A 27668-nucleotide genomic window follows, 5' to 3' on the forward strand; every position below is an offset into this window, starting at 1 on the left:
GAATTTGTTCTCTTGTCAGTGATACTGAAATTCAGGTACATATAAGACTTTACAAAATTTAAAATGGCTAGATATTGTTTGGTATACTAAATATTTTTTTCAGGAGTTGTTTCAAGGAATTGTGAAACGCTCACTGAAACCCACGTGGAACAAATGGTGGCAAATGAAGACTGGAAAAATGGCAAAACCTAGAGCTTTCATCCAGCCTTGTCAGCACATGTTGAGGAACTTCTAGGACACATCGACAACATTGTGTTTGAGCAAAAGAAGGACAAAAAGCTTGAACATTTCGACCTTTTAATGTGTGAATTGATTCCTGAGGTAAGCATTTTATGGGATCGTGTTGGTACAAATAAGTACTTGCATTTTTTATATCACCAAAAAAACACATCATTTTCTGATAATATGTTGGGAGAAACTGATGGCTGATTTTTATATGTTTTGGTGAACTATCTCATTAAACTAACCCATTAAGTAATTACTTTTTTTTGCTTGCATACCAAAGCAAAAACAGTGAGTGATGTTCCATAGCACTAAAGACTGCAAGTGTACAGTTGCACATGATGTGTTGCAGCATGTTTGTGTGTTTTTGCAGAGTTCCCTCAAGTCAGTCCATCCATGACACCCAGGTTCAACGAACTAACTGCGTCTGCTGCGTTGCACCTTTGGGCTTGCATACCAAAGCAAAAACAGTGAGTGATGTTCCATAGCACTAAAGACTGTGCAAGTGTACAGTTGCACATGACGTGTTGCAGCATGTTTGTGTGTTTTTGCAGAGTTCCCTCAAATCAGTCCATCCATGACACCCAGGTTCAACGAGCTAACTGCGTCTGCTGCGTTGCACCTTTGGGATTGCATACCAAAGCAAAAACAGTGAGTGATGTTCCATAGCACTAAAGACTGCAAGTGTACAGTTGCACATGACGTGTTGCAGCATGTTTGTGTGTTTTGCAGAGTTCCCTCAAGTCAGTCCATGACACCTAGTCCAGCCTCCTCGCCTACCAGGTCACGACCCCACCATCTAAAGGGGAAATTGACTGACTGCATCAAGGCCTTAGGATGGTTCCACAAAGAATTGACTGCACATACAACATGAATTTACTTCAAACTAAAGATTTGACTTTTCATGCAGCAAAAGACACTGCATCTATTTGTGTCTCATTAGCTCTCAAAAAACTTTAACCTTACAGTTCATTAAATATTTTAACACAGCTAACTCAACATTAATTGTTTTTAACTCTTCACAATGTATAGCCAGAGGACTATCACTAAAGTGTTTAGGAAAGTTAAGACATACTAGAGTATGTTTGTTTAAAGCTGCACATGTGTATTTGTTTAAAGTATGTTGTGTATTTTAAAAAGCTCTATAAATGTCCTAAAACGATGTGCATTTTGCTTGTAGTTTTGTGTTAATAAAAATTTTATATATTACATTTCATAATTCAGTTGAATTCATTATGTATTGTATTGTGTAATTTAATTAAATTTTTATATCTCTCATTCTAATCTTCTAATTCTCTAATTTTATTACATTAAATGTTATTGTGTTGTATGATGTTCTGTATTAAGAATTAATTATAACATAAATCATATGCATTAGTACACAAATGACATGCTTGTAATAAAAAAGCATATTATGCCCTATTGCTTAATAACAAATAACTTCGTCAAAAAACATACTTAAAAATGTTATTTCTTTCAAATAAAAGATTATTATATGAATTAAGGGGTTTGATTAATTACATTAAGATTGTGATTCCATAATGTTATTATACTGTTCTTTAGTCAAGGCTAGACAACCAATTAATATTTATACCCACAAAACATAGCTAGCATTCTGTAATTTATTTAACTGTCTAAACTGTTAATAAGAAAAATAGTAATATACAAAAATAAACATTATTTTATGGATCTTTTAATAAATAAAAGTGTAAAAAATAATGACAATTATAATTGCATTACGAATTGCTGTGAATATGGTAAGGCAGTATCAGTGCAGTATAAGCTCATAGCACGATCATCGGATAACGTCATAGATATAAACACTAGACTAGATGTCGCCTTGGGGTTCTAAACATGCGTCAAAACCGCCGCCATCTTTGAACAGGGGTCTTGCCATAGGAAGTAGCTAGGTAACGCTGCTATCTCCGCCTGTACTTCGAATTCATGGATGATACCGGACTTTTGTGCTGCGTATGGATGTTCACACGAACGAAATCTAAACCAGACAGCATGGGATTACATTTACTCTGTGGATGGTAGTAAAGTTTTTTTTTTTATAAGTTAAGTGTACATTTCTCTGCTTGGAGGAAGAAAATGAACTGTGATTCTCGCACAGCTAATGAACTGTGAATGTGCTGTAGCCTACTCTTTAGATATTATTTGAAATAACCCTTGTGTTTAAAATGTACAATATGCAGGAGTTGATCCTCAATACCCACTTTTGGCTGTGATGTGCTGTGTTGTTCCTAACTTTTCATTTTTTACCGATTGTACTCAAACCTTTTAATGAAAAAAACAAAACAAAAAAAAAAAACAGTGTGGCGCTTGTAACCTGTAAGTACAGTCCTAATAGTATGCTGGTCTTCTCCCTGTCAATCTTCAAACAGTACATCCATGATTATTATACATAGAATTCCGCAAATCTTATGTAGGCCTATGTGTGCGTTTTGCACAAGGACAGTGGGCTCAAGGGCTTGTTTCTTTTCCTTGCAAACTGGGGATGGAGGTGTGGAAGGTCACTGAAATTTGTGAAAATGTCAACTGTTTAAAGCCTTTCTTTAAAGTGAACTTCGTTTTGTATAAATTGTATCTTAATTTTAATAAATTTTATTCATCAACAAATTGCCTGTTAATATAATCATGGAGGCGTCCGCGCGGTCACTTACTTATTGCACGTTAACTGGAGCGCATCTCATCCTAACTTAACGAAACTCAGCCTATGCCTCACACAGACATGAGAAATACATCAAATACACAAAGCTTGAATAGTCTTTAAATGAAATAATTTAAAACGAAAGAAAAAAGCTAGGCTACTCTCTGATTATGTAATTTATTATGTGCATTTCTCTCTATAGGCGCGTTCACTACGGAGATGGCCAGGGCCGGAGTGGGGCCATTTTTCAGCCCGGGAGTTTCAGGCCCAAGACCGGCCCACTTTTTCCATGGTGGAATTCCAAATTAGCACTTTTTCTAAATTGGATAAATGAAGCAACAGTTCAGCTCTTACTATTGTGTAGTTTGTATTAATACCATGGGTTAACAAATAATGTAAAAGTTAAATAATAATTCACTTAGACTTTATAAGAAGCAATTACAACTTTATTTCACACATTTCTGACTTTATATTTCGCAATTCTGACTTTATAACACGACTTTATATCACAATTCTGACTCTATATCTTGCAGTTCTGACTTTATAAGCAACTGCAACTTTATTTCACGCAGTCCTGAATTTATATCTTGCAATTCTGACTTTATAAGAAGCAATTGCGACTTTATTTCACACAATTCTGACTTTATATCTTGCAATTCTGACTTTATAACACACAATTGCTACTTTATATCACGCAATTCTGACTTTATATCTCGCAATTCTGACTTTATAACACGCAATTGCGACTTTATTTCACGCAATTTTGACTTTCTATCTCGCAACTCTGAGAAATAAAGTCAGAATTGCGAGATGTAAACTCTTTTGTATGATTTGTAACCAGGCACTAAAGCGATTACCCATAAAACGTGCTTTGAACCAATCGGATTGCTTGGGTCCTCAGCCCGGACCCGAGTGACCGGATACTATACCACACCGGTACTCCTGCAATCCATTGACAGTATGCAACATTTACACGTCACTACCCAGAACGCATTGAGACGTAAATAACTATGGCGGCCTACGAGTGAACGGATTTTCGTCTTTTTTTAATAAAAATAAAACCATTTGAAGTGTTTTTGTATCACCTTTTTATAGCTGACGCCTACGTTAATCTTATAAGGCCAACACGCCGCACTAGTCGGGGTTCCTTTTAAAACCGCATCTAACCCGTTTTCCGACAGCAGCACTAATTCAAATTCGCACCCGACCCGAACCGCTTAACCCTCTGGGTTAATCATAATAACTCCAAAACTATAGCAAGGAGAGTCAAAAGGTAGGTATCGTTTGAAAGAACTCTTTTTAAATTTTTTTAAAATATAAATTACATTACATTTGGACATTGTCCTGCCAAGAAACAGCGGATAAAAGACAATATATATATATATATATAATTTTTATTATGATTTTGCATATCTTTCTTATTTGTCATGGAATAACTCAGGAAGGAAATAAGGTAGGAGGAAAATTCTTTTTTAGTGAAGTCCCCCTACATGTTAGCTGCATCTGGATAAAAAAAATAAAAAAAATTTGGATAAAGGAATCAAAAGTTACAGCATTTGGAAAAGAGACAGCCTTTTTGTACAGTCTTTGATACCCCCTCATGGGCAATTTTTTCTCCATGAAGAATATCTTGTCATAAAAGCAATAGATTATGTTAATTTTGGGCTCATTTTAATTGTAATAATATGCTGTAAAAAATGAAGTGCCATTTTCAATTATCTGAGAATGTTTCATGAGCTGTATGATGTTTTTGACACATTGCAGTACATTATTTTATAGATTATAAAAAAAAGAAATTCTATTTATCAGCAAATAACTCAGCAATACTTAAGAGTTTTTCAAAGTGGATACATTCACTGTAAAGTTCAGACTCTAAGCTTTCAAATGACATCAACTTTGTGTTAATCAAGGCAAGATTTTTTTAAAATATGGTAAAGAATATTTTCGCAGCTAGGTGGCGCCTGCTGTTGGTACACTCGGTTTTAGAGGGATTACTCAGCACTCGTTAGGAGTTAATAAATGTTTGTGTTGTTCCATTCAGTGGTTGCTTAGTAATCATTTTTTTTCTTTCCGAATGGGAATAAATCAAATAAATAAATAAAAAAGCTATAGGCCGCCTATAGGCGGTTATAGGACATGACACAAATTAATACATTTTGAAGCCACTAGATGGCGCTCTTCTCACTTGAATTTTTTTTTTTAGGCCTGCACTCTATTTTGATGTGAAATGTTGCATTTATTGAAAAATAAAATAAAATAAAATAAATAAAAATATATATATTAATTCTAATTGAAAAAATAGCGCATACAAAATATGTAATTAATGCAAAGTATCATAAAAAAAAATAATAATAATCAGAAAACATTATAGAACAAACATATATTTGATTGGTTATCCTGGGAAAAAGTAAAGTACAATTTTAAGGCTTCGTCCGTTTTCGGGCGGGAGGAAGAGTGTGACTATTTTACGAAGAAGCCCAGAGGGTTAAAATAGAACCGCTACCCGACCCGCACCCGAAATAAAATCAGTTTAGACTATCACATTATAGACACAATTACAAAAATGTTTATTGCCAGGTCATACAGAAGTTATTACAGGACAATTAACACAAGGACAACTTCAGCCGAAGCTGTCAAAAGGCCGGTACATGAAGAACATGGCTAACTTTACCACAAAACTGAGTAGCTTTATAACATTTTACCAATCGAACAGACGCGGCTACAACACTATATCTGCCATGCAATTCGTCTAGCCTAGGCTACATCTGACAATTTTGGGTTCAAACACGACCTGCACACCACACATACTTAACAGTGTTAAATTTGAAAAATACTGTTCGGTAGAACTGCTTTGTTACCACATTTATCTGCGTGCTTCCTCAGTGATGAAGTTCCACATTTGCGGCTATCCAACACGAAAATGCATGCTGCAAAGCCTTTCACAATATTTTCTTCAGATAACTCCAAATTTCTCCCACACACTGGACTGTATTTTTGATGACGTATTGTCGACAACTTTACAATCTCCACTAGCTAGAAATTCTCATTTTGCTGACATGTTTTTAAAAAAAGGTGCTATGTTTTAGCAAACAAGACAGTGATTCAGGTAAGATAAAGTTAGATTTGGTGATGTAGGCCTACACACCCAACTCAGAAACCAAAAAAAAAAACTTGAGATTCCTTGCCTACTGCTCTCAGAAATCGCAGAATTTAAAGTTATAATAGGCTACTGTGCACACATAAAATAAATAAATTTAATATTGTTAAATATTAAAATTGTTTTCCTGTTGGGATCATTCTGCATACAGCAGCATTCTGCATACACCTTGACAACAGATCACATTTATTTCATAAGATGAATTACTGAGATGAGGTTAAAAAAACCCACTGGGGGTCTGTGTGGGTTTTCTGTGTTTCTGGTTTCCGGAAGGGTCTAATGGATTGTTACCTTAAAAACAGTTATTTTGTGTGGTGGAACAAGCAATGGTATATAGAAATATGTTTAACACCTTAATTGAATCTTTATTTTTATTATATTATTATTTCATTAACTAATTATGTTAACTCAACTAATTTAATGTAGAAGAGATGGACACTAATCTCTAATTAAATAATGTAAACTAAGTAGGCCTAAATGTATTGATTAGAGTTTCCCCTGACTAAAGATTTTCCACTGTTGATATGGAATATGCAAGTGTCAGAAAAAAGAAAAGCTTATACTGCTACAATGGGGTTTAATAGATATGCTATGTATATGCTGAGGGAGAAACTGCAAATTTAACATTTTTCTCTCTCCTGACTTTTCTTTTCTAAGGCTATATCCTAGAAAAATCCAGGAAACTCAATAGAATCATATTAGTTAGGGAAAGTTAGGATTTTTTTTTGCCAATCTGCAAAAAATTTTCTTACCAATAGCTTTTTTTACCATGTGTTCCTATAAGTGTCTAGTAACACCTCCCAATTTATCCACGGCCAAATCCTCGGGGAAACGCCTGGAGAGGTGATCAAAGTTGTGGTGCCCAGACGTCCTGGGTAAAAATAATGACAATTTTTAAAAAATAACAATTTTTTTTTATTTTTTATTTTTTTATTACCTTTTGAGATGTCTAACTAGGGGTTTTTAGGGGTGCCGAATCTATCCCAGCCATTAGTTTTGAGTAAAAATGACTCCAAGTCCATACAAAAACCACATAAAAATGGTTTTATTGAACAATTACAAAACAAAACTTACTAAATCGGTTTAAGGCCAGACACTACAGGTGAATAGAGTCAAATTTTTAACTAGCAGATATCACCATGAAACTTTCCCAGTTGATTACCTATATTAAGATGAGAAAAAAATGTATTACAAGTTTTCTGTAATTTAATGTTTAAATATGCAAATTAGGCAATATCTAATTAAATATGCGCTAATTTGCATATCTTTTAAAATAACAAAATCTGAGTATTGGATAAAGCCAGGTTAAAAATTATTTTTTCATTGTGTTCACATATTAGATGGGAAAAAAAATTACTGAGGGATTTATGGATATCTACTTTTGTTATCCTGTAAATCAGAATATAGTGTCAATAGCCTTAAAAAAAGGATTTTTGCCATGTTTTTTGGAATAAAATGTTATATAAATCAGGCTAGGAATAATATATTTACAAATCCCTCTGTATATGTCTTCATAATATAACTAGGTACAAGACTGGAGAGTTCGGTGTATATAGGTGCTACTGAAGTGCAGATTTCGGACTTGGAGAATGAGAGAAAAGTCATTTTGAGAAAACGGGCTTTAAAGATTTATCATCAGCCAATGAGATTGCGCATTCAGCCCTTTTACTTTCACAATTGGTTGCTGATAAAAAGGAAATGACCATATTTGGATCTGACAGTTGGATCCAAATATGGTCATTTCCTTTTTATCAGCAACCAATCATGAATGATAAATCTTTAAAGCCGTTTTCTCAAAATGACTTTTCTCTCATTCTCCAAGTCCGAAATCTGCACTTCAGTAGCACACCAAACTCTCCAGTCTTGTACCTAGTTATATTATGAAGACATATACAGAGGGATTTGTAAATATATTATTCCTAGCCTGATTTATATAACATTTTATTCCAAAAAACATGGCAAAAATCCTTTTTTTAAGGCTATTGACAGTATATTCTGATTTACAGGATAACAAAAGTAGATATCCATAAATCCCTCAGTAATTTTTTTCCCATCTAATATGTGAACACAATAAAAAAAAAATTAACCTGGCTTTATCCAATACTCAGATTTTGCTTTTTTAAAAGATATGCAAATTAGCGCATATTTAATTAGATATTGCCTAATTTGCATATTTAAACATTAAATTACAGAAAACTTGTAATACATTTTTTTCTCATCTTAATATAGGTAATCAACTAAGTTTCATGGTGATATCTGCTAGTTAAAAATTTGACTCTATTCACCTGTAGTGTCTGGCCTTAAACCGATTTAGTAAGTTTTGTTTTGTAATTGTTCAATAAAACCATTTTTATGTGGTTTTTGTATGGACTTGGAATCATTTTTACTCAAAACTAATGGCTGGGATAGATTCGGCACCCCTAAAAACCCCTAGTTAGACATCTCAAAAGGTAATATTGAAAAAAAAAAAAATAATAATCATTATTTTTACCCAGGACGTCTGGGCACCCCAACTTTGATCGCCTCTCCACTCCAGGCGTTTCCCCGAGGATTTGGCCGTGGATAAATTGGGAGGTGTTACTAGACACCTATAGGAACACATGGTAAAAAAAGCTATTGGTAAGAATTTTTTTTGCAGATTGGCAAAAAAAATTCCTAACTTTCCCTAACTATATGCTCATTTCAAAATCAAAAATGTAATAAAATTTAATGATTTACTCAGTTTACCTATAGGTTTAATCAATGAAAGCCAAGATGTCTGAGATGTAGGCTACGCCGAATTCATGAAAATATGAAATAATAACCCCCTTAATTGCAATAATTATTTAATTTAAAATAATAACACTATAACAACATGCCACTTTGCCTACATGTCAAGCAGTAAGCGCGTTCCACACTGCGCATTTGCTTGCCCAACGCCTCGATTCACACTGTGTTGTAGGCTACACTTTTTGCATTTGCCACAGTAAAGTGACATATTTCTGACTAATTGACTTTAAAAGATCCTGGATATCATCCATATTGTCAGAATATTGCAGATGTGACTCACACAAATATCAGCGAGAGCAGTGATGTTTACATAATTACAGGTTTTTTTTTATTCGTTTTGGTATAGCCAACATATTCAAATCTCTTAGTACAAAAACCAAAATGATCACACTGGTAACACAGTTAGTCATTCTTTCAAAACATGATCGCATGCTTTATTCAGCTGATCTCTGATACCTCTAACCAAGTTTCAAAAATATATTAGACGTTATGATTTCGACCAAATGCGTCGGCGCAGTATATGTTGACGAGTCAACCGCATTTCAATGTTGAATCGATGTTTTATTTTAGACGTAATAACGTTCTGATGTACCGACCAAATAGTGAACGTTGATTCAACGTTGAAATTTGATCGACGACTGATACTAACCTTTACAACTAAAAATCAACGTTGAATCGACATCGGTCTGCTATGCATGAGGAAATGGCTGGGAAGATAAGGGGAGCGAGGACTGTGTGTTCTGCAAAGAGAGTTGGGGGTAAATAAATAATTTTGCAATGTGCTGCTGTTGCTGCTGGTCAAGCAAATGTTTGTGCTTTGTTTCTGTTTGATATAATTGTAAATCTATTAAAATACTGGTATTGTGGCCACATAACTCCTCCCCGAACTCCCCGCTGCTCTGTATCTTGCTCTCTCATTGGCTTTCGGTCATCGCCGATGTAGTTTTCAGTCAGAACACTTTTCACACAGCAGGATTTTGAATCGCCGACAGGTCCAGATATTTAGCATGCCAAATATCTCACGGACGTCGGCGACTCGTCAGCGATTCTCTCAGATCGCGTCTTTGCTCATTCACACTGCGTGATTGTCACTCGCGTGAACGAGCACCGATTTGACTGTGATTTCGGCCATTTGTCTGCGATTTCTCAAAACCTGTCGGCGAGCTAAAATCGGTTGCAGTCAATCTAGCGCTCTGGGCCAGTATCGGCACGATACCGATGACGTGGATCCCTAATGGTGTCCATGAAGATGAGAAAAAATAAATCTAGCTTACACATTTACCAAAATTATTATACGCCTGTTTAACCAAAGCTAATTTGTGTGGGTTTCTCCCATCCCCATACAATGTCACTTTTCTGTCTTTTACGGTCCTGACGAGAACGTTGGTCTCCTCGACTGTGAACCGCTCCTGGTGTGCACCTGGCAAATCCGCCAAGCGCGCCTGCTCTTAAAGGGAATGTGAGATGATGCTTTGATTGGTTTATTTCACGTTACGTCCAAACCACACCTATGAGTAATGTAGCTACTTCAGACCAACCCATTTTAGATTTGTTTCTATCCCGCTGGTATAATAGTGACGAGATCCGCAAAGGGTCCCAAAAGATCCCACAAAGTTACTTGCGTTTCGCGTTTGATACTTGCATTTCAGATTGTTAAAATAGGGCCCTAGGTCTTATTTACATTAATACACACATTTCAACTGGAAATCTTCAGAAGACCCGACAGCTTCAACGTCTGGTCAACGTTCGGAATCAGTTCTTGCTCAAAGTCCCAGACTCTTTTGTCTACAAACAGTTGGTCTTTGGTAAGATGCCCCTGCAGTGGGACTCTCACATGAACAATCCTACATACATCAAATGGTACATGGTAACAATCTCCAATTTCTTTCAAAGTGGAATGCACTGAGGTTTGCTGCACCTTCCTTGGGTTGACAATCATCTTTGTGGGATTGTAAATGTTCTTTCGATCAGGTTCTCTGTAAATGTGCTCCATGATATTGACACCAGGAATATTATTCCATTCTGCTCGTTTGAACTTCCCACTGTCCTCAAACTGTGTTTTGGGGAATATGTGGTTCTCTATGAGGAACACCCCAACATTGGGATGATTAGACTGAAGATCCTCCATAAGAGATGGCAAATTGGTGTGTTTGTACGGCATGATGATCTCATCAATATCGTTCAGGAGAACGTACCTGGATTGATACATGTGCCTGTTAATGCACTCGTTGAGTGTTACTAACTGACCATAATAATGGACATCACCGTTGTGTGTCTTGATGTCCCAGCCTGAGGACGGGTGTAGAAACTTGTCGATAGGCCATGAAACAATCTCCAATATCCCCTCTGTTTCATAATGTTTTAAGAGCTTTTCCAGGTCTGGACCACATTTTGTTTTATAGATGACCACATGCTGTACACCCAGAAGCTTGTACATCTCCATAGTTTGAGCAAACTGCAGTACATTGTTGTAGTCACCAAAAAGGTTGGAGATGCAAATCGTGAAGTTAAACTTGAAAGTCTCTCTTGCCACCTTATTTCGAATTGGCAGATACTCCATCTTGGGGTCAACTGAATCTTTCTCGTCAGCTGTTATGAGGACGTGTGTTGAATTTTGCATGTGTTTACCTTTACAAATCACATCTGAGGCACCATACGGAAAGCTAAAATGGTCTGTGTGTATCTGGACATCTGCCTGAACAGTTCTGCAGTCATGTTCAGTGCTGCAGTAAACACAGTAAAGTGGCTGAAGACTGTTTCTGTTGATTATGCTGATGACTCGAATGACCCCGTCCAGTCTGTGGTCGATAAACGCAGACACCATGAAATGCTTTGAGCCATTGATGGGCGTTATCGAATTTGAAGCCTCCAGGATTTTGAATTTGTTATTTGTTGGAGTTGTGTAGTCTATGTAATTTGTAAGATTGTCCTTGTACACCAAAACCAGCATGCCAAAAACAGTTACAATAAATGATAGTGAAAGAAGTGCCTTCAATCTGTATTTTTCCATCTGTAGAAAAAAGCAAAAAAAGTGTCAAAAAAATGCAAAATGTTAAAAACAAATAAACAAACAAACAAAAACTCAGGCTACAGGAGGAGGAGCATCACAATGGGGCGTCAATGAAGCAACATCTATTTTAAGTTTTATTTTCACCAAAAATTACCATATTGTTCATTTCATAGGTGCATCAGACTGGTTTCTTAACTTAAACAGGGGTTAAAGTGGAAAATAGAATGAATTAAAGCTGCAAGCAGCGATGAAAGGGCCCTCGCACCCCTGCCACCGCCACCCGGCGCCTTTAGGAAATGCCTTAAGATTACACTCACCAAATTTGAAGAGGATCAGATCAAAACTGTAGGAGGAGTATGTTAAAGTACAACATCAGGAAATTACGAAAAATGTCCAAAATCTAGGAGGAAGTTCAAAATAGATCACTTCCTGTTGTGTTTAGGGCTATGCTCCAAGAGACTTTTCTGTAGGTATTGGGTCAATACATGCATGTACCAAATTTCATACCTGTACGTGAAACCAGGAGCCGGGGCAAAATGTGGGGGCAATAATTTACCGAATTTGCCCCCCCCCCCAATTCTGAAAACCATATCACACGTAAATTTTCACCACTTCTGAAGCGTGTGCAAAGTTTCATGAGTTTTCGAGCATGTTTAGGCCCTCTAAAAAGCGATTCACTTTGGAGAATAATAATAATAATAATAATAATAATAATAAACGGAGCAAAAACAATAGGGTCCTCTCACCATCGGTGCTCGGGCCCTAAAAATAGATTAATCCTTAAGCGTTGAGCAGTTAGTAATTTTCTCTGTTCCCATTGTTCTTTGGTTAACTTTACTAACAGAGAGAATTGCTGTCACTTTAATACCCGCCGCTGCTGACAGGGTCTCACACGTCTCATTCTCTACTCTTTACTTCCAGAATATTGTATTTAACTCATTTGACTGTTCTTGTGAAGATACTCGACAAAACTGACATTTTGGTACAATTTGGTACACACTCTCATAAAGGTGTGTGTTATGGTTCGTTCAAGCGTGAAAGAGAACTCGATGGCGCGCGTCTTTCTCTGTGTGTGTGTGTGTGTGTGTGTGTGTTTCAGGAGGACATTCACTGACAGCGCGTTCTCTTTTATCTTCTCGCGCATTGATAGTTTAAAACATTTGCGTGAAGGAGAGCATGATCATATAACCCAAAGAATGACAGAAAGAACGGATGCTGCGATAAATATTTAAACACGTTAAAGCTGGACAAATATTAAATCGCATGCGTTTACGTTGACAGCACTAACGTTAGGCTACTTGTCATACATTGCTGACAGAAAATGCTGCGGTTTAAAGTGGACTCGTTTTCATGGTAGGCCTACACAGAATGTTTTTTTTTTGTAAGCTACACAGAATATTTAATTAAATATTAAAATTAAATATTTTGCCAAGTCTGAAGTTACCAAGCAGCATGTTAACGTTAGCTCAGTTATCAACAGGTGTAGACAGAAAATATGATTATCCTGACCTGAGCTAATTTACTGAATCAACCAACTCACATCTCCTCTCTTTCTTTTCATCCATGATGACATTAAAGTCACCTGTTGTAGTTTCTGACAAAACTACAACAGGGGGGGGGGACAACGGGATTTTGGAAAGTGTCCCCATAGGAAATTACGCCCGTGGGTAGGACATCATTCCCAAGCATCATGAACTAGCGCTCCTTTCACCGACAACGCTAACGTGACGTAAAATCTCAATCACACGGTGTTGCCAGGCCCCGTCCTGCTCTGTTTCTGATAGGCTTGTAACGTTAGTAAGAGCTGCGTTCCTTTCATATGATTGGTAGGTGAAATCACTTGACTCGAAAATATTTAACCGCATGCAAGTTCCACTTTTTTTTTTTTTCTTCCTCACGGCCGCACGCCGGAGATCCGGCACGGTGCCGGAATACTTTAAGCCCTGCTTAAATACACGAAGAATATGAATAAACAAAGGTATAAAGACATGCACGTGTTTCCTTGTTGAATTCAACTCTCTTATTTCATCCCTCAGACTAATAAACAACAAAAAAAGCACAACATGATGCTTTATGACAATTAAAGAAATGATTTAACCTTAATATAGTGCTTCTCTCTATCTTTTTGTTATTGTAAATGTTTTTTCTTATAGATTCGACCATGTTTTTTCCCCTGGTTATGTTTGTATATGTTGTACAAATAAATAAATAAATAAAAGCTTGGGATTTCACTTTCATGGGTCATCAAACCGGATTTTCATATTCAAACACAACTGAACTAACCACTCTTATGAGATTAAAGTATAGTGTCATGGTCTTGCATTGTACTATCAACAATAAACAAGTACAACAAAAAAAATCTCACATAAAACAACTGATGAAGACTGATGATAAAATAACTTCCTGAAGACACTGTTCTCTCATTATGGATTCTACAGTGGTTTATGTCATTGTTACTTCCAGGGTACGTTAATCTACAATTCAAGAGGTACACTTACAGACGACTGTATTTTTTTTTATAGATCAAAAATGTGTAGGTGGTTTAACTGTACTATTGCAAAAAAAAAAAAAAAAAAGTGGCCCAAGTAATTTATTATTATGATTATTATTAGTTAAAAAAATGTAATAAACTGTAAAGCAATTATGTTTAAAATAGTTCGTATCTGTAAACAGGAAGCTATTTTGTTGTCATGTGACAAGAAAACCAGAGGCTGAGAAGAAAGACAAAGACAGGAAATCCAGAGTGCTCACACTGAAGTTGAATTTGCTCAGCGAGTTTAGATTTAGGTCTGGATTTCCAGGCTAATAGAATATCCCATCTTAATAATCATCTCAAAATTCAACTCTAACTCAAGTATTTTTTACTTGATGGTTAGGCTAATGCCACATTTTAGCTTCATTCATTTTACAGAAAACTATATAGACGTTGGTTTAAAACCAAAATGAATACAAACAGTGGGCTACATTTACAAAATGTATATGTCTCAGTAACACTTTACAATAAGGTTTCATCATTTAACATTATTTAATATGAACTAACAATTAACAACACTTCTACAGCATTTATTAAACTTAGTTAATGTTAATTAACTACAAGTGTTTTACAAATCAAAAATGTTATTTGTTAACATTAACTGTGAACTAACATGAACATGGACATTTGTATTAACAGCAAGAAAAGTTAAATGCTGTAAAAATAGTTTGTTTCAGGTTATAATTCATGTTTCCTGGTGCATTTATTATGAGACCATTGTAAAGTGTTGCCGATTTCTCTTTAAAAGGATTTTATCATCTCACACTTCATTAATCAAAATATCTTTATAACATAAAAATAAAAAATAAACAGCTGGCGGGTGGCCGGGGGTGGCCAGGGGTGGTCTAGCTAACTAAGCTAAGCTAACCCTTGGTCTAAGCTTAACCACAACTTTGGCCACCCCTCTCACAACTGTTGTTTCTGTCTCTTTTTTATTTACAAAAATTGCGTTTTTTGAAACGCTGAACCGTCTCTTTAAGACCACAAAAAAACGTGAGACTTTTCAGATGCACACTACAACTTCACCTCAGCGCCAGGCGCAAGCCAAACGCGCAAGTGCCAAATGAGCTTCAGCAGAACATCAGACAGTGATATGCACATAGTAGGCTAAATATAGAGTCAGTCTTTCTCAACTGGTGGGTTGCAAGACCGTTTTGAGTAAGTTGAATAGTGTGCAGTCAACAACAAACGTAATTCTCTTTTTTTCTGATGCTACTTTTATTTTAGAAGATGTGTGTGAAAGCTTGTGACACTTCTGTCAGATGCTGAGAAAAGGGCGTTGTCCTTATTCAGTTGGCTATCTTCAGTAAGATGAAATGTTGTCAGGCCAAATGTCAGCAAAACTAACTAACTTTTCTGTCATACGGCTGACGTTGTAGCCTACTGTGCTTGCGGTACGCACATCACGCGCAAATGCGGCGTGCTGTAGCCGTAGTTGTCGTCAATTAACTCATGTAAGAATCAAAAAGGCGATTAAAGCTGTCAAAACTGCATGCATTGCTATATATGAGTCACATGTGTCTGGATTAAAATATTCTGCTATGTGAGATCACAATATAAGGCATAATGTTTTAATGTCCAAATAAATATGAGCACTGTGCATTTGTACTAGACGATAGGCATTCATTTTGCGTTAATTTGTAAAGGACAAAGAAAAATGGATAATTTTTAAATCCATAAAATAACTAATTTTACATTCTGTCAACATTACATTATGAAAAACATAACATTTTACATTATGTGCTGTTGACTTCCGCCTTGTTCACATTCTTGCACATGGGGATTCAAAAGAGAACTTTTGTTTTCCTTTTTAATTTCGGTATGATAGAACTGTTGCAATTATTTATTTTGACAACTAATATAGAAAGTTAAACTTTTTTTTTACAAACTCAGAATTGGTTGAAGAGTTCATTGATTATATAAAACGCATTGAAAGTTGAATAATCTTTGGACTACAGTATTTATCTGCATGTTATCTCATCCATGCAGATGCAACAATATAGAACAAGCTATTGGATATTTTGAGAACCAGAACCAAGCTAACTGAGCAAGTTGAACTTTAGCGATAGTGTGTGCCCTTTTATTACTATTTAATTAATTTTAATATGAGGTGGTGGGTAATAAAAAATTCACACAGTATTCCATGATTCCTAATTCACTACTATCTCAATTACAATTAAGTACAAATTAACTTTATTCAGTTGTGTATGCACTAAAACAGTCCAATACATTATCAAATGATTTTTTTATGATAAAATTAAGATTTCCCACCCCATATCATATTTTTGCCACCCCAGACTGGTTGCTGGCCCTTGCGTGACCACCCCTATGAAAAAATCCTGGCTCCGCCACTGTTTCAATACACTGTAAACATTAGTTGCATCCTTAATCTCACCTAAGTCAACAAAATTCCAGAATTTTCCCTGGTGATGATAATTACTCAATTAAAATAGACAAATAGACAAAATAGTAACAGTACCTTTACGATATGGAAACGTTGTCGTGCAGCGGATGTCTTCTGTACAGAGAATGAACAAGATGGAAACACAAAATAGGTTCCTGTGATAAAGATCCACGTAACTCTTGTACTGCACGTAATTTTAAGCCAAAGAGTAATTTTAAGCCAAAGAGCATTTAGGAATCTGTTACTCGTATTTGATGCAACAGCCCTTCAGTTCCTTAGATTGAAAAGTATACGATGCCCCTGCCTCACCGTTGATTCCTGATGGTTATTTCCTTTAATGTGTAACATATGTACTAATGTGTATATATGTGTTGACACTAACAATTTTCTGTCTTATATGGTCAAGAACAAAATGAGAAACTGTACACTCACCCCAGGGGTGCGAAACCACAGAAGCCAGATGTCTGATCTTGTTGCTGTTTCTGGTGGGGCTGCCTTGTTTCAATATACAATGAAAAGAGGAACTTGGCTTCGCTCATCTAAGTTAACTGTAGAAAAGGAAGACATATTTTCTGTATAGGTTAAGGCTGATTTATACTTCTTCTGCGTCGGACCTACGCCGGAGCCTCTACGCTGTAGGCAACGCGTTGGTTTTCATTTATACTTCTGCGTCGTTGTCCTCGTTCACGCGCGCAGAGGGAGCATGTGAAACCCGAGGGAGCGGTCCTAGCAGACCAATCACAGCGCTTGCGTCCGCGTAGAGTTGACGCGTTGTTACATTTTTGGAGAGGTGCACGTCAGGGTACGCCGAAAGGTACGCGCGCTACACACAGCCTACGACGTAGCTACGGTGTAAGTTCGACGCAGAAGTATAAATTGGGCTTATAGAGGACAATGACTTGAGTCGCCCCCTGTCGTTCCACAGAATAGCACAACGCGTCGAGTATAAACGCCTCGTCCGTTTGGGGAGGTGCGCGCGCAGTCTTCTTCGGAGACTCGAGCTGTGGAGCCAGGCAAAAGTATAAACAAGGCTTCAGACAGCAGGCTAGCGATGACCGTGGTGGAATGAAAAATGTAGTAAGGCAGTGAGGGAAAGAAATAAAAGCAATGAAGAAAGCCAGACAATCTGTATTGTTTACTGATTACATTATTTTTAAGAAAGCTCAGACTATGGTAAGGAGAGAAATAAGAAAAGAATGTTCTGGAGAGAATATTGCAATAGAATAGGGGAAGACATTGAAATATGATGTTTGGAACATGATTAGGAAGATGGGAGGGATCCAGAGAAATATTAATATTCCAGTTTTAGTAGGAAACGGGAAAATAGCGATAAAAGATAGTGATAAAGCAGAGATGTTAGTGGAAGCATTTGTAAAGGTGCAATGATAATATTACAGATAATATGAAGAAGTATAGGCCAGGCGCGTCGTTAGGCATGGGCATCCGGGGCTTCAGCCCCGGATGTTTTTTTTATAGCCCCGGATCTCAAAAAATTGAATTTATTGATAATTATTATTATTTTTTAATAATTTTGTATTTATTTTAAAAAAATTGACCGGGTCTTTTAATATATCATTCGGAATCAATCATGTATTAAAGACGATTAAAATGTGTTCAAGCAGATCAAAGTTACTATGGTTACTCTCACACAGAGACGCACCACGTGAGCGATTTAGCTATCCAAGTTCATCTCCAGGATTTGCGCGCAACAGCAAACAATCTCACAGCAATTAAAAAAATAATAAAAAATAACGCAGTCAGCACCGCCGCACAGTCTTCTGTCAGACCAGATGTTGTCAGGCTATATGTCAGTAAAACTGAGAAAAACTAACTTACTGTCGTGTCAGCCGTTTGCTCGCGGCGCGCACTCTTCAATCACGCGCAAATGCGGCGCGCCCTGTATCACGCAAAATAAACTACTAGCATGTAACGTCGTGTTCTGTCGTCAATTAAGTATTGAAATAACCAAAAGGGAGATTAAAGCTGCGTCAAAACTCTATGTCGGGGCTTTTGTATTCCTTTGTAGGCTACATAAGTTACACATTTTGGCGTAGCCCTACTCATTTTTCATTTTTAATATTCTAATATTTTATCAATATTGCAAAGTCATCAAAACTGACGAAATATTTTGTGACCAAAAATGTGAAAAATAGGCCTACATCTAGCCTAAATGATCGTTCATGACATTCTTTTAACTATAAGCAGCCCAATTTGTCTAGATCTGTATTATTTCATTTGTATAATGAGCTTAAATATTGCTGCGCAGTCGTGTGATTTAGGCTGCTTGATTAACATTATTACAATGTATTCCTATTTAACTCTGATATGTAGCCTATATATAAGGTCCTCGAATGTGTTTGAATATTTCACCAGCATCAGTCTTTTCACAGTTTGTATCACTCCGCTTGTCCGTGTTTGCGCAACTTGCATCATTAAGCCAGTAGGTGGTGACAAGTGACTGTCTTTATGAGTGAACAATTGAAATTTGATTTAACTGATTTAATAGTGGCAAAAACATTGATTAACTCAAGAAAGAAACAAGTTGCTGAAACCAAACTTTAATGCTAAAAAGTTTACATCTATTCAAAATAATCCTTGAAAGATTTCTCATTTAAGGCCATTCCTGTTTGGAATATGTGATTGTGTATTGTCAACTATAAGCAGAAACATTTTGCATTTCCATTTTCTAGTGTGGATCATTCATTTCAACATTTATCCTCATTCTCATTTTTAAGAATCTGTTATCTGCTTGACAAATAATTTATGTATACTGCCCACTGACATGCTTTTAAAGCTATAATTGTTATCAAAAAATGTTGGCCTTCAAACACCTTAAAATGCACATATGTAGGTCCGAGAAATCCAAATTTTCTCGGGAGAGCATACCCCCGAACCCCCCTAACTACTTCACATTTTAATGTGTGTGTCTGTGTGGTAATATGGGCTGGTGTGGCAACAGTGCCAGGACTGAATTTTTTAACCAGTCTGCCCCCTGCATATAGGCCTAAAATATACATTATTCTCTGTATCGAATCATGTTATCTTATTACCCACACCAGCCCCTGATGTTTCAGGCTCAGCCCCTGATGTTTTTAAAACCTAGAAACGCCCCTGGTATAGGCAGGGACGGACTGGGGCTAAAAAACAGCCCTGGACTTTCTCCTAAATTGGCCCATCATCCGGCCATTCGCCTCTAGCCGTGTGCGACAGACACTAGCCAGGATGTCCTGATACTATATGCCACAATACTGTAGCCTATCAGACAAGGTATTCACAGCAAGTAACATCTCAAAACAAATGATACAATGCCATAAAATACAAATAATGAAATGTCACTGGCTACAGTAACCCCAAATTACACAAACTTGTAATTATAAAACATATAGTTACTATATACCAGGGTCCAACCTTTTTGTGTGCGAGGGCTACCTCAAGGGATAACATGGTGAAGCTTTTTTACTTTTCACCATCATATGGGAAATAATAAAATATCTTGATATTCTGGTTCAGACTTACAAGCATAAAAAAAAAAAATCCTGAAAAATTATGAAAATATTTATTGATTTTGTTGATTTTCTATAAACCTATTGTATGTGTTATCAAAAACAGTAGCCCAAACATTTAGTATAAATATAAATAAAAAAATAAAAAATAAACTGCCATAACTTCTAAACAAAACATTACTGCATTAGGCCTACATTTAATACATTTATACATGACTATATTAATATAACAGCATTTTAAATATGAATACAGGCACATTTCTGCCAAAAAAGTTTGTTTTACTAAAGTTAATTGGTGTGAAATGTCTTCTAGCTGGTTTGTTCTCGGAACAATGTTTCGCCTGTTTTTTTTTTTTTTTTTTTTTTTTTGCGTCAATATGTTGAGAATATCAGCGCTGTTTCATCTGGCTTTTTACAAGCTTAAATCACATAGTCATTTGTGGGTTTATAATAGAGATAGAGAATTCTGCGGTGAATTGAAATGCTTCTCAGTGGATCGCGCAGCTCTGTGTAATAGCCTAATGTTCGCATGATCGAGATCAGCCCGCACAGCTGCTTTGTCTGCGATCGCTGTTTTTTGGGCCGAGCTAATAATGCGCTGCTCAGATCAAACAAGTTTTGTTCCGCTTTTTGAGCATTTGCCATTTGATGTTTCTCATACGCAACGCAAATGACAGCGTATAATCAAAGAGAGTTGGGTAATTTTGTAGAGGCAAAAGTTCAAATTGAAACGTTTAGTTGAAAAGGTCGCAAAATTATACCATTTATTCGAAGTCTGGAACCCCGACAGCAAGTTGGGGCTATTTATAGAATGTGTTTAGCGGGCAACTCACAGGCACCACGGTGGAGACCACTGCTATTTAATTATGTAAGCAAATTTAAAAGTGCAGCCTTATAAAACTAACTTTCTGTCAGTGGCTATAGGTCGACTCTTCTTCCTCAGTTGTTGTTTTTTACACGTAGCATATAAGTGATCATATTAGTGCCCCTGCTGTTGGCTGTTCATATTGCTTTATTAGACTTTTTTTCTTTTTTTTTTTTTTTGTGCCGACGGCCCTCAGTTGAGTAGGGTATAAACGGTGGTCGGAGCCAGCTGCAAGTGGGTGGAGCTTTAGCCGCAAGTGGGCTGTACAAACTTCCAGAGGATTTTGATTGGTTTATTTAGTATCACCTGTGTTGTAGTAGCTATTGGTTTATGCTCCACAGTTGGTGGCGGTAATGTGTAAGTTTTGTTGCGATCCATCAGAAAACAAAGAAGAAAACCGTGGCCGTTGAGATGAAGGGGTAAGCTTGTTGTACAGTTTTTAGTTTTGTAAAAAAGCATTATAAGTTCTGATAAAGACCATTTCATAATGGCGTTTGTACACTGTTTTTAGTCTTGATGTAGGCTATTAAAAAAAGAATAAGGGTAAAGTGTATCCAAATAAATTTCTGTAGTTTTTTTAGTAGCACACAAATTACAAAATCTGTAACGTGCATGACAAGATCTTTTCTGCATTCCATTTCTACAATTTGCTCTCCAGATTATGGATTGTGAAGACCATAATAAGGTATTGTGGCAGTGTAATTTTTGTACGTTTTAGGACTGCATTGATTTTCAAATTGTAAATGTCTTAAACGTTTTGTAAATGGATTTGATAATAGAATACAACTCCTAATTTAACCCTTGTGCATCAATTTAAAAAAGTTACTCATAGGTCCAAAGAGGACAAAAATGTCCATGTCAAAAAACTGTCATAAAAAGTTCACAGCTTGGAAGCACAGACTTAACTTTGGTATCATTAAGAATACCCTTGGCAGATTATTGCTGAAGTTCAATTTTTTTTATAAGTAAATCCAAAAAAAAGTTATATAGGTTTAAGTTTATGAAAATTATTTCTGAATATTATTTTATATACAATATATATTTTATGAAACAAGTTGAACTCTAAAACGGCTAGAAAATCAAAGCCATAAATCTAAATAAGTTGTGTTCCAAATTTGAGGTTGATATCTCAAAAAATAAGCTTTCAGTAAGATTTTGTTTGGGCGCAGTATACCAGACTTTCCCCATTGGATGCCAGCAAAACTCCACTGGTGAACACAGTGATTGGATTTTCGATTTGCAGTTGAGTTTTTCTCTCTCAAATATTACAAGCACACAAACACACTTTTTATTTTATTACACACATACAAACCACACTTAGACATCCATACCAACAAACCCACACAATTATCGTTGCATAAAGTTGGCTCTATAATATGCCAAAGCAGAAAACAGGAATAAAGCGAGTATTTGCTTTATAGGCCTAACCTGAAAAAATGGCACCATCTGATAAAAATTTGTAAAAATGTCAATTTTGAAGCCTTGCCAACAGAATGAAAGCCTATTAAAAAAGATTGCATCATTTTATAGTTAAACGGCACAGGGATTAAAAAATGCAGTTTTAATGGCTGAGAGAAAGTATTTTGTGTAACTAGTGCAAAATAGATTTTTTAAAGGAAATGGTGATGAAATAGTAAAATTCAAATAAAAATACACACCTGTGCCAAATTTTATGCAGTTAGCATTAACACAGGCAAAGTGATAAAAAAAAAAAAAACTGAAAAGGACAAAAATGTCCTCAAGGATGCACAAGTTGTACAATGCATGCAATTCTTTTAAAACTTGTTTTCATTGTAGTTATGCTTTTTTTCTGCGTAATCCACAATGTAATGTAATGTAATTGAAACATTTGTTTTAATATCATAATTATTTTATAAAATGTATTACTCAACAGTCAGTGAAATAAATGTGAAACGCATGTTTTTGTGCTTCTTATGGCTAGAAAGTAAATATTGACATTAAAAAATAAAATGCATAACAAGAACATCATTGATAATGTTAAATGTTATGTTCTTATTTTTTTTTTTCACCTCAGGTGTTGCATGCTGGAAAAATAAGTCGTCTCATTACAAACAGCTCTTCTGGAGGATGTACTCAATCTCCACTTGTTTGGAGTGAGTGTGGGTTTGAGTACAAATGCTGCACACCTGGTACATTTTGTGTAAATTGGTGATGAATAAACTAGTTAGTCTAAAGGAACCCTAGTTCTTATTGTGCTTCTTGTGTATCCACCAGGTTATGCTGGGAAGGGAAAGCGAGGCGAGCTCCAGGGCATTTATTCAGAAACCTTCCATCCTGGATTTTGCAGTTTTCACTGCTTGCAGATCAGTTCTAATGAGCTGATATAGTGTCCTCCTTACAAATAACAAAAAAAGACTAAAAATAATCAAATAAAATAAACACTTTTGCAATCAATTCTGAGTGACTTGTACATGATTTTATTCATTAAAAAAAAATATTTATCCACCCTGAGATATAAATGTAATGTATGTGTAACACGTTCAGAAGAACATTAGTCTGCTATTTAAAAAAATTATGCAGTAAAGATGGATGGTAACTTTGTTTTTGTTTTTTTTTTACATTAGCCAAATGTTTTTCATGTATTTACACATTCACTTCACTGAGTCCAGTTGCATTACATTTTAATATGTTAATTTACTTGATACTGTTGAATTGTAGAATATGTAGCTAATATTCAGAAAAATGCTTGAATAAGGCCTACAGCCTGATGAATTTAAAACACCGTCACTTTAAGTATGGTAAAAGGTGTAAAGACGTGACTTCATCATTGACAGTGAGTGGTATTGGACACACACAATAATAACAAAGCTGTAAGAAATCAGACCATGATGAGGAATGTAATATTTTATCGTTTATTTTCATTACTGTCGCTACTTCCTGCCATACTCATTCACCGCCGTCCTCGGCAATGACAGCTTGGGGATTTCCGCATAAGCTCCTCCCACTTACGGCGTAAACTCCTCCTACTTGCACATTTCTGAAATCCCTCCTACTTGCGGCATACGCTCCTCCCACCTGCAGGTCTCCGGGCTGCAGCGATACATACATGGCCTCAGTTGGACGGCCGTTCTGGACTTTTCCAGAACGCACAGATTGTCAGTCCGTCCCTAAATATATAGGGAACAGAAAGTGAAAGAGAATGAGCATATATGAAAAGAAGATTCCATCAGGAAGTAGGTTAGACTCAACATTTACTTTATATGAGTTAAAGAGAGCACTTGTAGGGGTTAAACATACTTCCCCAGGAAAGGATGAAATCTGTTATGAGATGATTAAGCAATTGTCAGATGTATCATTGAATATAATTTTAAGACTTTTTAATACAATTTGGGATTCAGGGAATATTCCTGTGAATTGGAAACATGGAGTAATAGTTCCAGTCGCTAAACCTGGAAAAGACCATTCCCAGCCAGTTAGTTATAGACCTATTGCTTTGACATCCAATTTATGCAAACTTATGGAACGAATGGTTATGAATAGGTTGACGTATGAAATGGAGAGTAAAAGTATTCTGTCAGCATGTCAAAGCGGATTTAGAAAAGGGCGAAATACGATGGACTCAATTCTGAGTTTGGAGGCGGAAATTCAAAAAGCTCAAATTAATAAAGAAATGTTGGTGGGAGTCTTTTTCGATGTTGAAAAGGCTTATGATATGTAGTGGAAAGAAGGGCTGTTAATGAAATTGGAAAGTTTGGGATTTGAGGGAAAAATGTATAACTGGATTTCAAGTTATTTGTTTGGAAGAACGATTCAAGTTAGAGTGGGGTCTGCATATTCTAGGATTCTCTCAATTGAGAATGGAACAGTGAGCAGCCCTATTCTTTTTAACTTAATGATTAATGATATATTTAGTAATATTGAGACTGGAATAGGAAGATCATTGTATGCAGACGACGGGGCATTGTGGAAAAGGGGCCGCAATATAGTATTTGTAGAAAATAAAATGCAAAAAGCAGTGAAGGAGGTGGAGAAATGGGCAAATAGTTGGGGTTTTCGGTTTTCTGTGGTTAAAACACAAGTAATTTGTTTTTCAAATAAGAAAAATAATCCATGTTAAATATTAAAATGTATGGCAATCAGCTGGAACAAGTTAAAGTAGTGAGATTTCTGGGTATGTGGATGGATTATAAATTAAATTTTGGAGTTCATATTCAGAAATTGATAGAAAAGTGTAAAAAAGGAATAAATGTTTTAAGATGTTTGTCAGGTGCGGATTGGGGGGCAAGTTGCCAGTCACTGAAAAGAATTTATTATGCAGTGATCAGGTCAAATATAGACTATGGAAGTATGGTATACAGTTCTGCGAATAAAACTTTACTTAAAAAAATACAAGTAATACATAATCAGGCCTTGCGAATTTCAGGGTTCCTACACAATTTTAATTTTAAAATTCCATACTTTTCCAGACTTAAATTTCCAGACTTCCCTACAGATTTTTCCGACTATATTTAACTTGTTCTGATAAATTGTTTTAAAATTCAACTGCTAACAAGGAAGTTATATTCTAAAGATTTAGTACTGGCATTTTTGCCTTTTATTAGGATAGGAAAGTATAGCTAGACAGGAAGTAAGGTGGGAGAGAGAGGGGGCCAGGATCGGGAAAAGACCATGAGCCAGGACTCGAACTAGGGTCTCCCAGAGCACAACAGCGCTACATGCCGACGCACTTACCCACAATGCTATCGGCGCCGACAAGTATGTTATACTCTGAGTCAAAACCTCTATGTAGGCTATCATGTTAAATTTGAAAATTGTAGCTACTGTTGCTCGTACAAGTCAATTTAACACCAAACCCAGTCAAGTTTAAAGCACAGCATTTTATTAAAACTTCAATACTAAAACAGTGCAATGTTATATATATATTTGTAATTTTGTACATTTAAATAACTGTAAATCCCCTACAGAAACAGAAGGGATGTTCATGTACAATCAGGGTTTTTCCTGGCTCAAAATGAGGCGGAAAAATCCTAATAATGTATTTTAATAAGATATTTAAATTAGTATTTTTCATAGATCATCATACCTGTTACCTGTAGGGGGGTCCGGGGGCATGCCCCCCCGAAAGAAAATTTTGTACATTTTAAAGATAAATTCATTAATCTGGTGCACTTTGAGTCACCCAAATCCACTGACAAGCGTTATTGTCGAGCCCTAATATGTTTCCTTGATTTGTTTTCCCTGAAGAGAATTACGTTGTTGAAAACGAAAGTAAAAGAGTCACGCACATTCATTGCGTTTTACTGTGATGAGAGTTCCGTGTCTTTATTAAACTCAACACGTTATAATGATTTATCGGTCATCCACCCTCGATTAATTGGAATGGAATGTTTTTATTACTTGGCCCGCCCGACCTGCGGATTATCCGCGCAGCACTATACATTTTGAGAATGGACACAAGCGGTAACCGCATCAGATCCGTCACGCTGGGAAAAGTGTATCTGACCATGACTGTCTTTCCGAGTTTTGTCGAGAGCCGGAGGCGGCACGAAATTTAACGGAGGCGGCCGCCTCATAATTCTCTATGCAGGAAAAACCCTAGAGCTAAAGTAAATTGATCATGTCACTCCCTTATCTGTTGCTGGTTTGAGTGATGCGGATACGCGCACTCGTTCATTTAACGAAGGTCAAAGTACAACTGTTTTTGGAAAAAGACAAACTTGTGTAATAGGAATAATGTTACACGCATATTGAATTGATTCCCTGGTAATAATAGATCACTTAACAACAAAATACAATCTAATCTTAATGACTGTGTGGTCCTTTGATATTTTGCTTATTTGATTGTGTGACGCGGATGCGCGTGCTCATTCAACGGCCCAGATTTGATAGGCTACTCTAGTAAATATCGAAATTTTGCGAAATGGAAATACACAACTTTAATTTATAACACTGATACACTAGAAAATATCAAATATAATAGTAACGTTAAAGAGAAACAACACTCACGCCGCGTCACGTGAAAACGCAATAACCAATATGCAATATATAAAATATAAAATATATATAAAACGCAAGTTTTTTTTAACTTTAAAAGTTTTTAAAGTTTTTTTTAAGCAGGTTTAAAATTGCCCCATTGAAGTCAACAGGGTGCAAATTTTAAAAAGAGGACAACACGGTGTAGGCAACACCGATTTTTGTCGTTCTCAAAAAAATGAGCTCAATGTTAAAATTGACCTGAGTTCTCCTTTAAAATTGCCGCCTCCCCCATGTTGGGGATGTCAAATGATTTGACACAAAGTTCGCAAAATAGCTTTCTTTGAAAATGTAAAATCTTTGGCTAACCAGGCTTTATATTTAGGATTGGCAAGCCAGCCCTCGGAAAACTTGCATTTTCATATTTTGTTTGCCGTGAAGTCCACACTCAAATGTAAAAATCAAGGACAACGTTCCAGGTGTTTTTAAGTCAAGCAGTTTGAGGTAGGGGGGCTGTGATGGCAACTGCCGCCTAACAACGTAGCAACTAATCACTGCAGACCTAGACTCCAGCAGATCAAGTGTAAAAACGATCTTTTGGCAGCGCTGGCAGATTGA

The 27668-nt window shown here is 36.2% G+C and overlaps 1 protein-coding gene across 4 annotated transcripts; it reads right to left on the bottom strand.

The window, feature by feature from the left end:
- Positions 1-283: 283 nt before the first annotated feature.
- On the bottom strand, positions 284-18205 carry LOC308680819 (beta-1,4-galactosyltransferase galt-1-like). 4 transcript variants are annotated; one of them, XM_081349192.1, is made up of 4 exons: positions 17181-17619; positions 16824-16862; positions 10495-11811; positions 284-1021 (listed from the first exon to the last, which is right to left on the bottom strand). In XM_081349192.1, the coding sequence occupies exon 3, from the start codon at positions 11809-11811 to the stop codon at positions 10498-10500; it is 1314 nt and encodes a 437-aa protein (XP_081205318.1). In that variant the 5' UTR covers positions 16824-16862; positions 17181-17619; the 3' UTR covers positions 284-1021; positions 10495-10497. The 4 variants fall into 4 exon arrangements, with proteins under 4 accessions (XP_081205318.1, XP_081205315.1, XP_081205316.1 ...); XM_081349191.1 differs by lacking the exon at positions 284-1021 and adding an exon at positions 8439-9541; XM_081349189.1 differs by lacking the exon at positions 284-1021 and having other exon boundaries at positions 8255-11811; positions 17181-18205.
- Positions 18206-27668: the final 9463 nt, after the last annotated feature.

Source organism: Scardinius erythrophthalmus (assembly GCF_964197995.2).
Source record: "Scardinius erythrophthalmus genome assembly, chromosome: 20".
Lineage (NCBI taxonomy): Eukaryota > Metazoa > Chordata > Actinopteri > Cypriniformes > Leuciscidae > Scardinius > Scardinius erythrophthalmus.

Bases quoted from the DNA above. Each gene is read 5' to 3' on its own strand.
- LOC308680819 (XM_081349192.1), bottom strand. From the start codon at position 11,811: ATGGAAAAATACAGATTGAAGGCACTTCTTTCACTATCATTTATTGTA.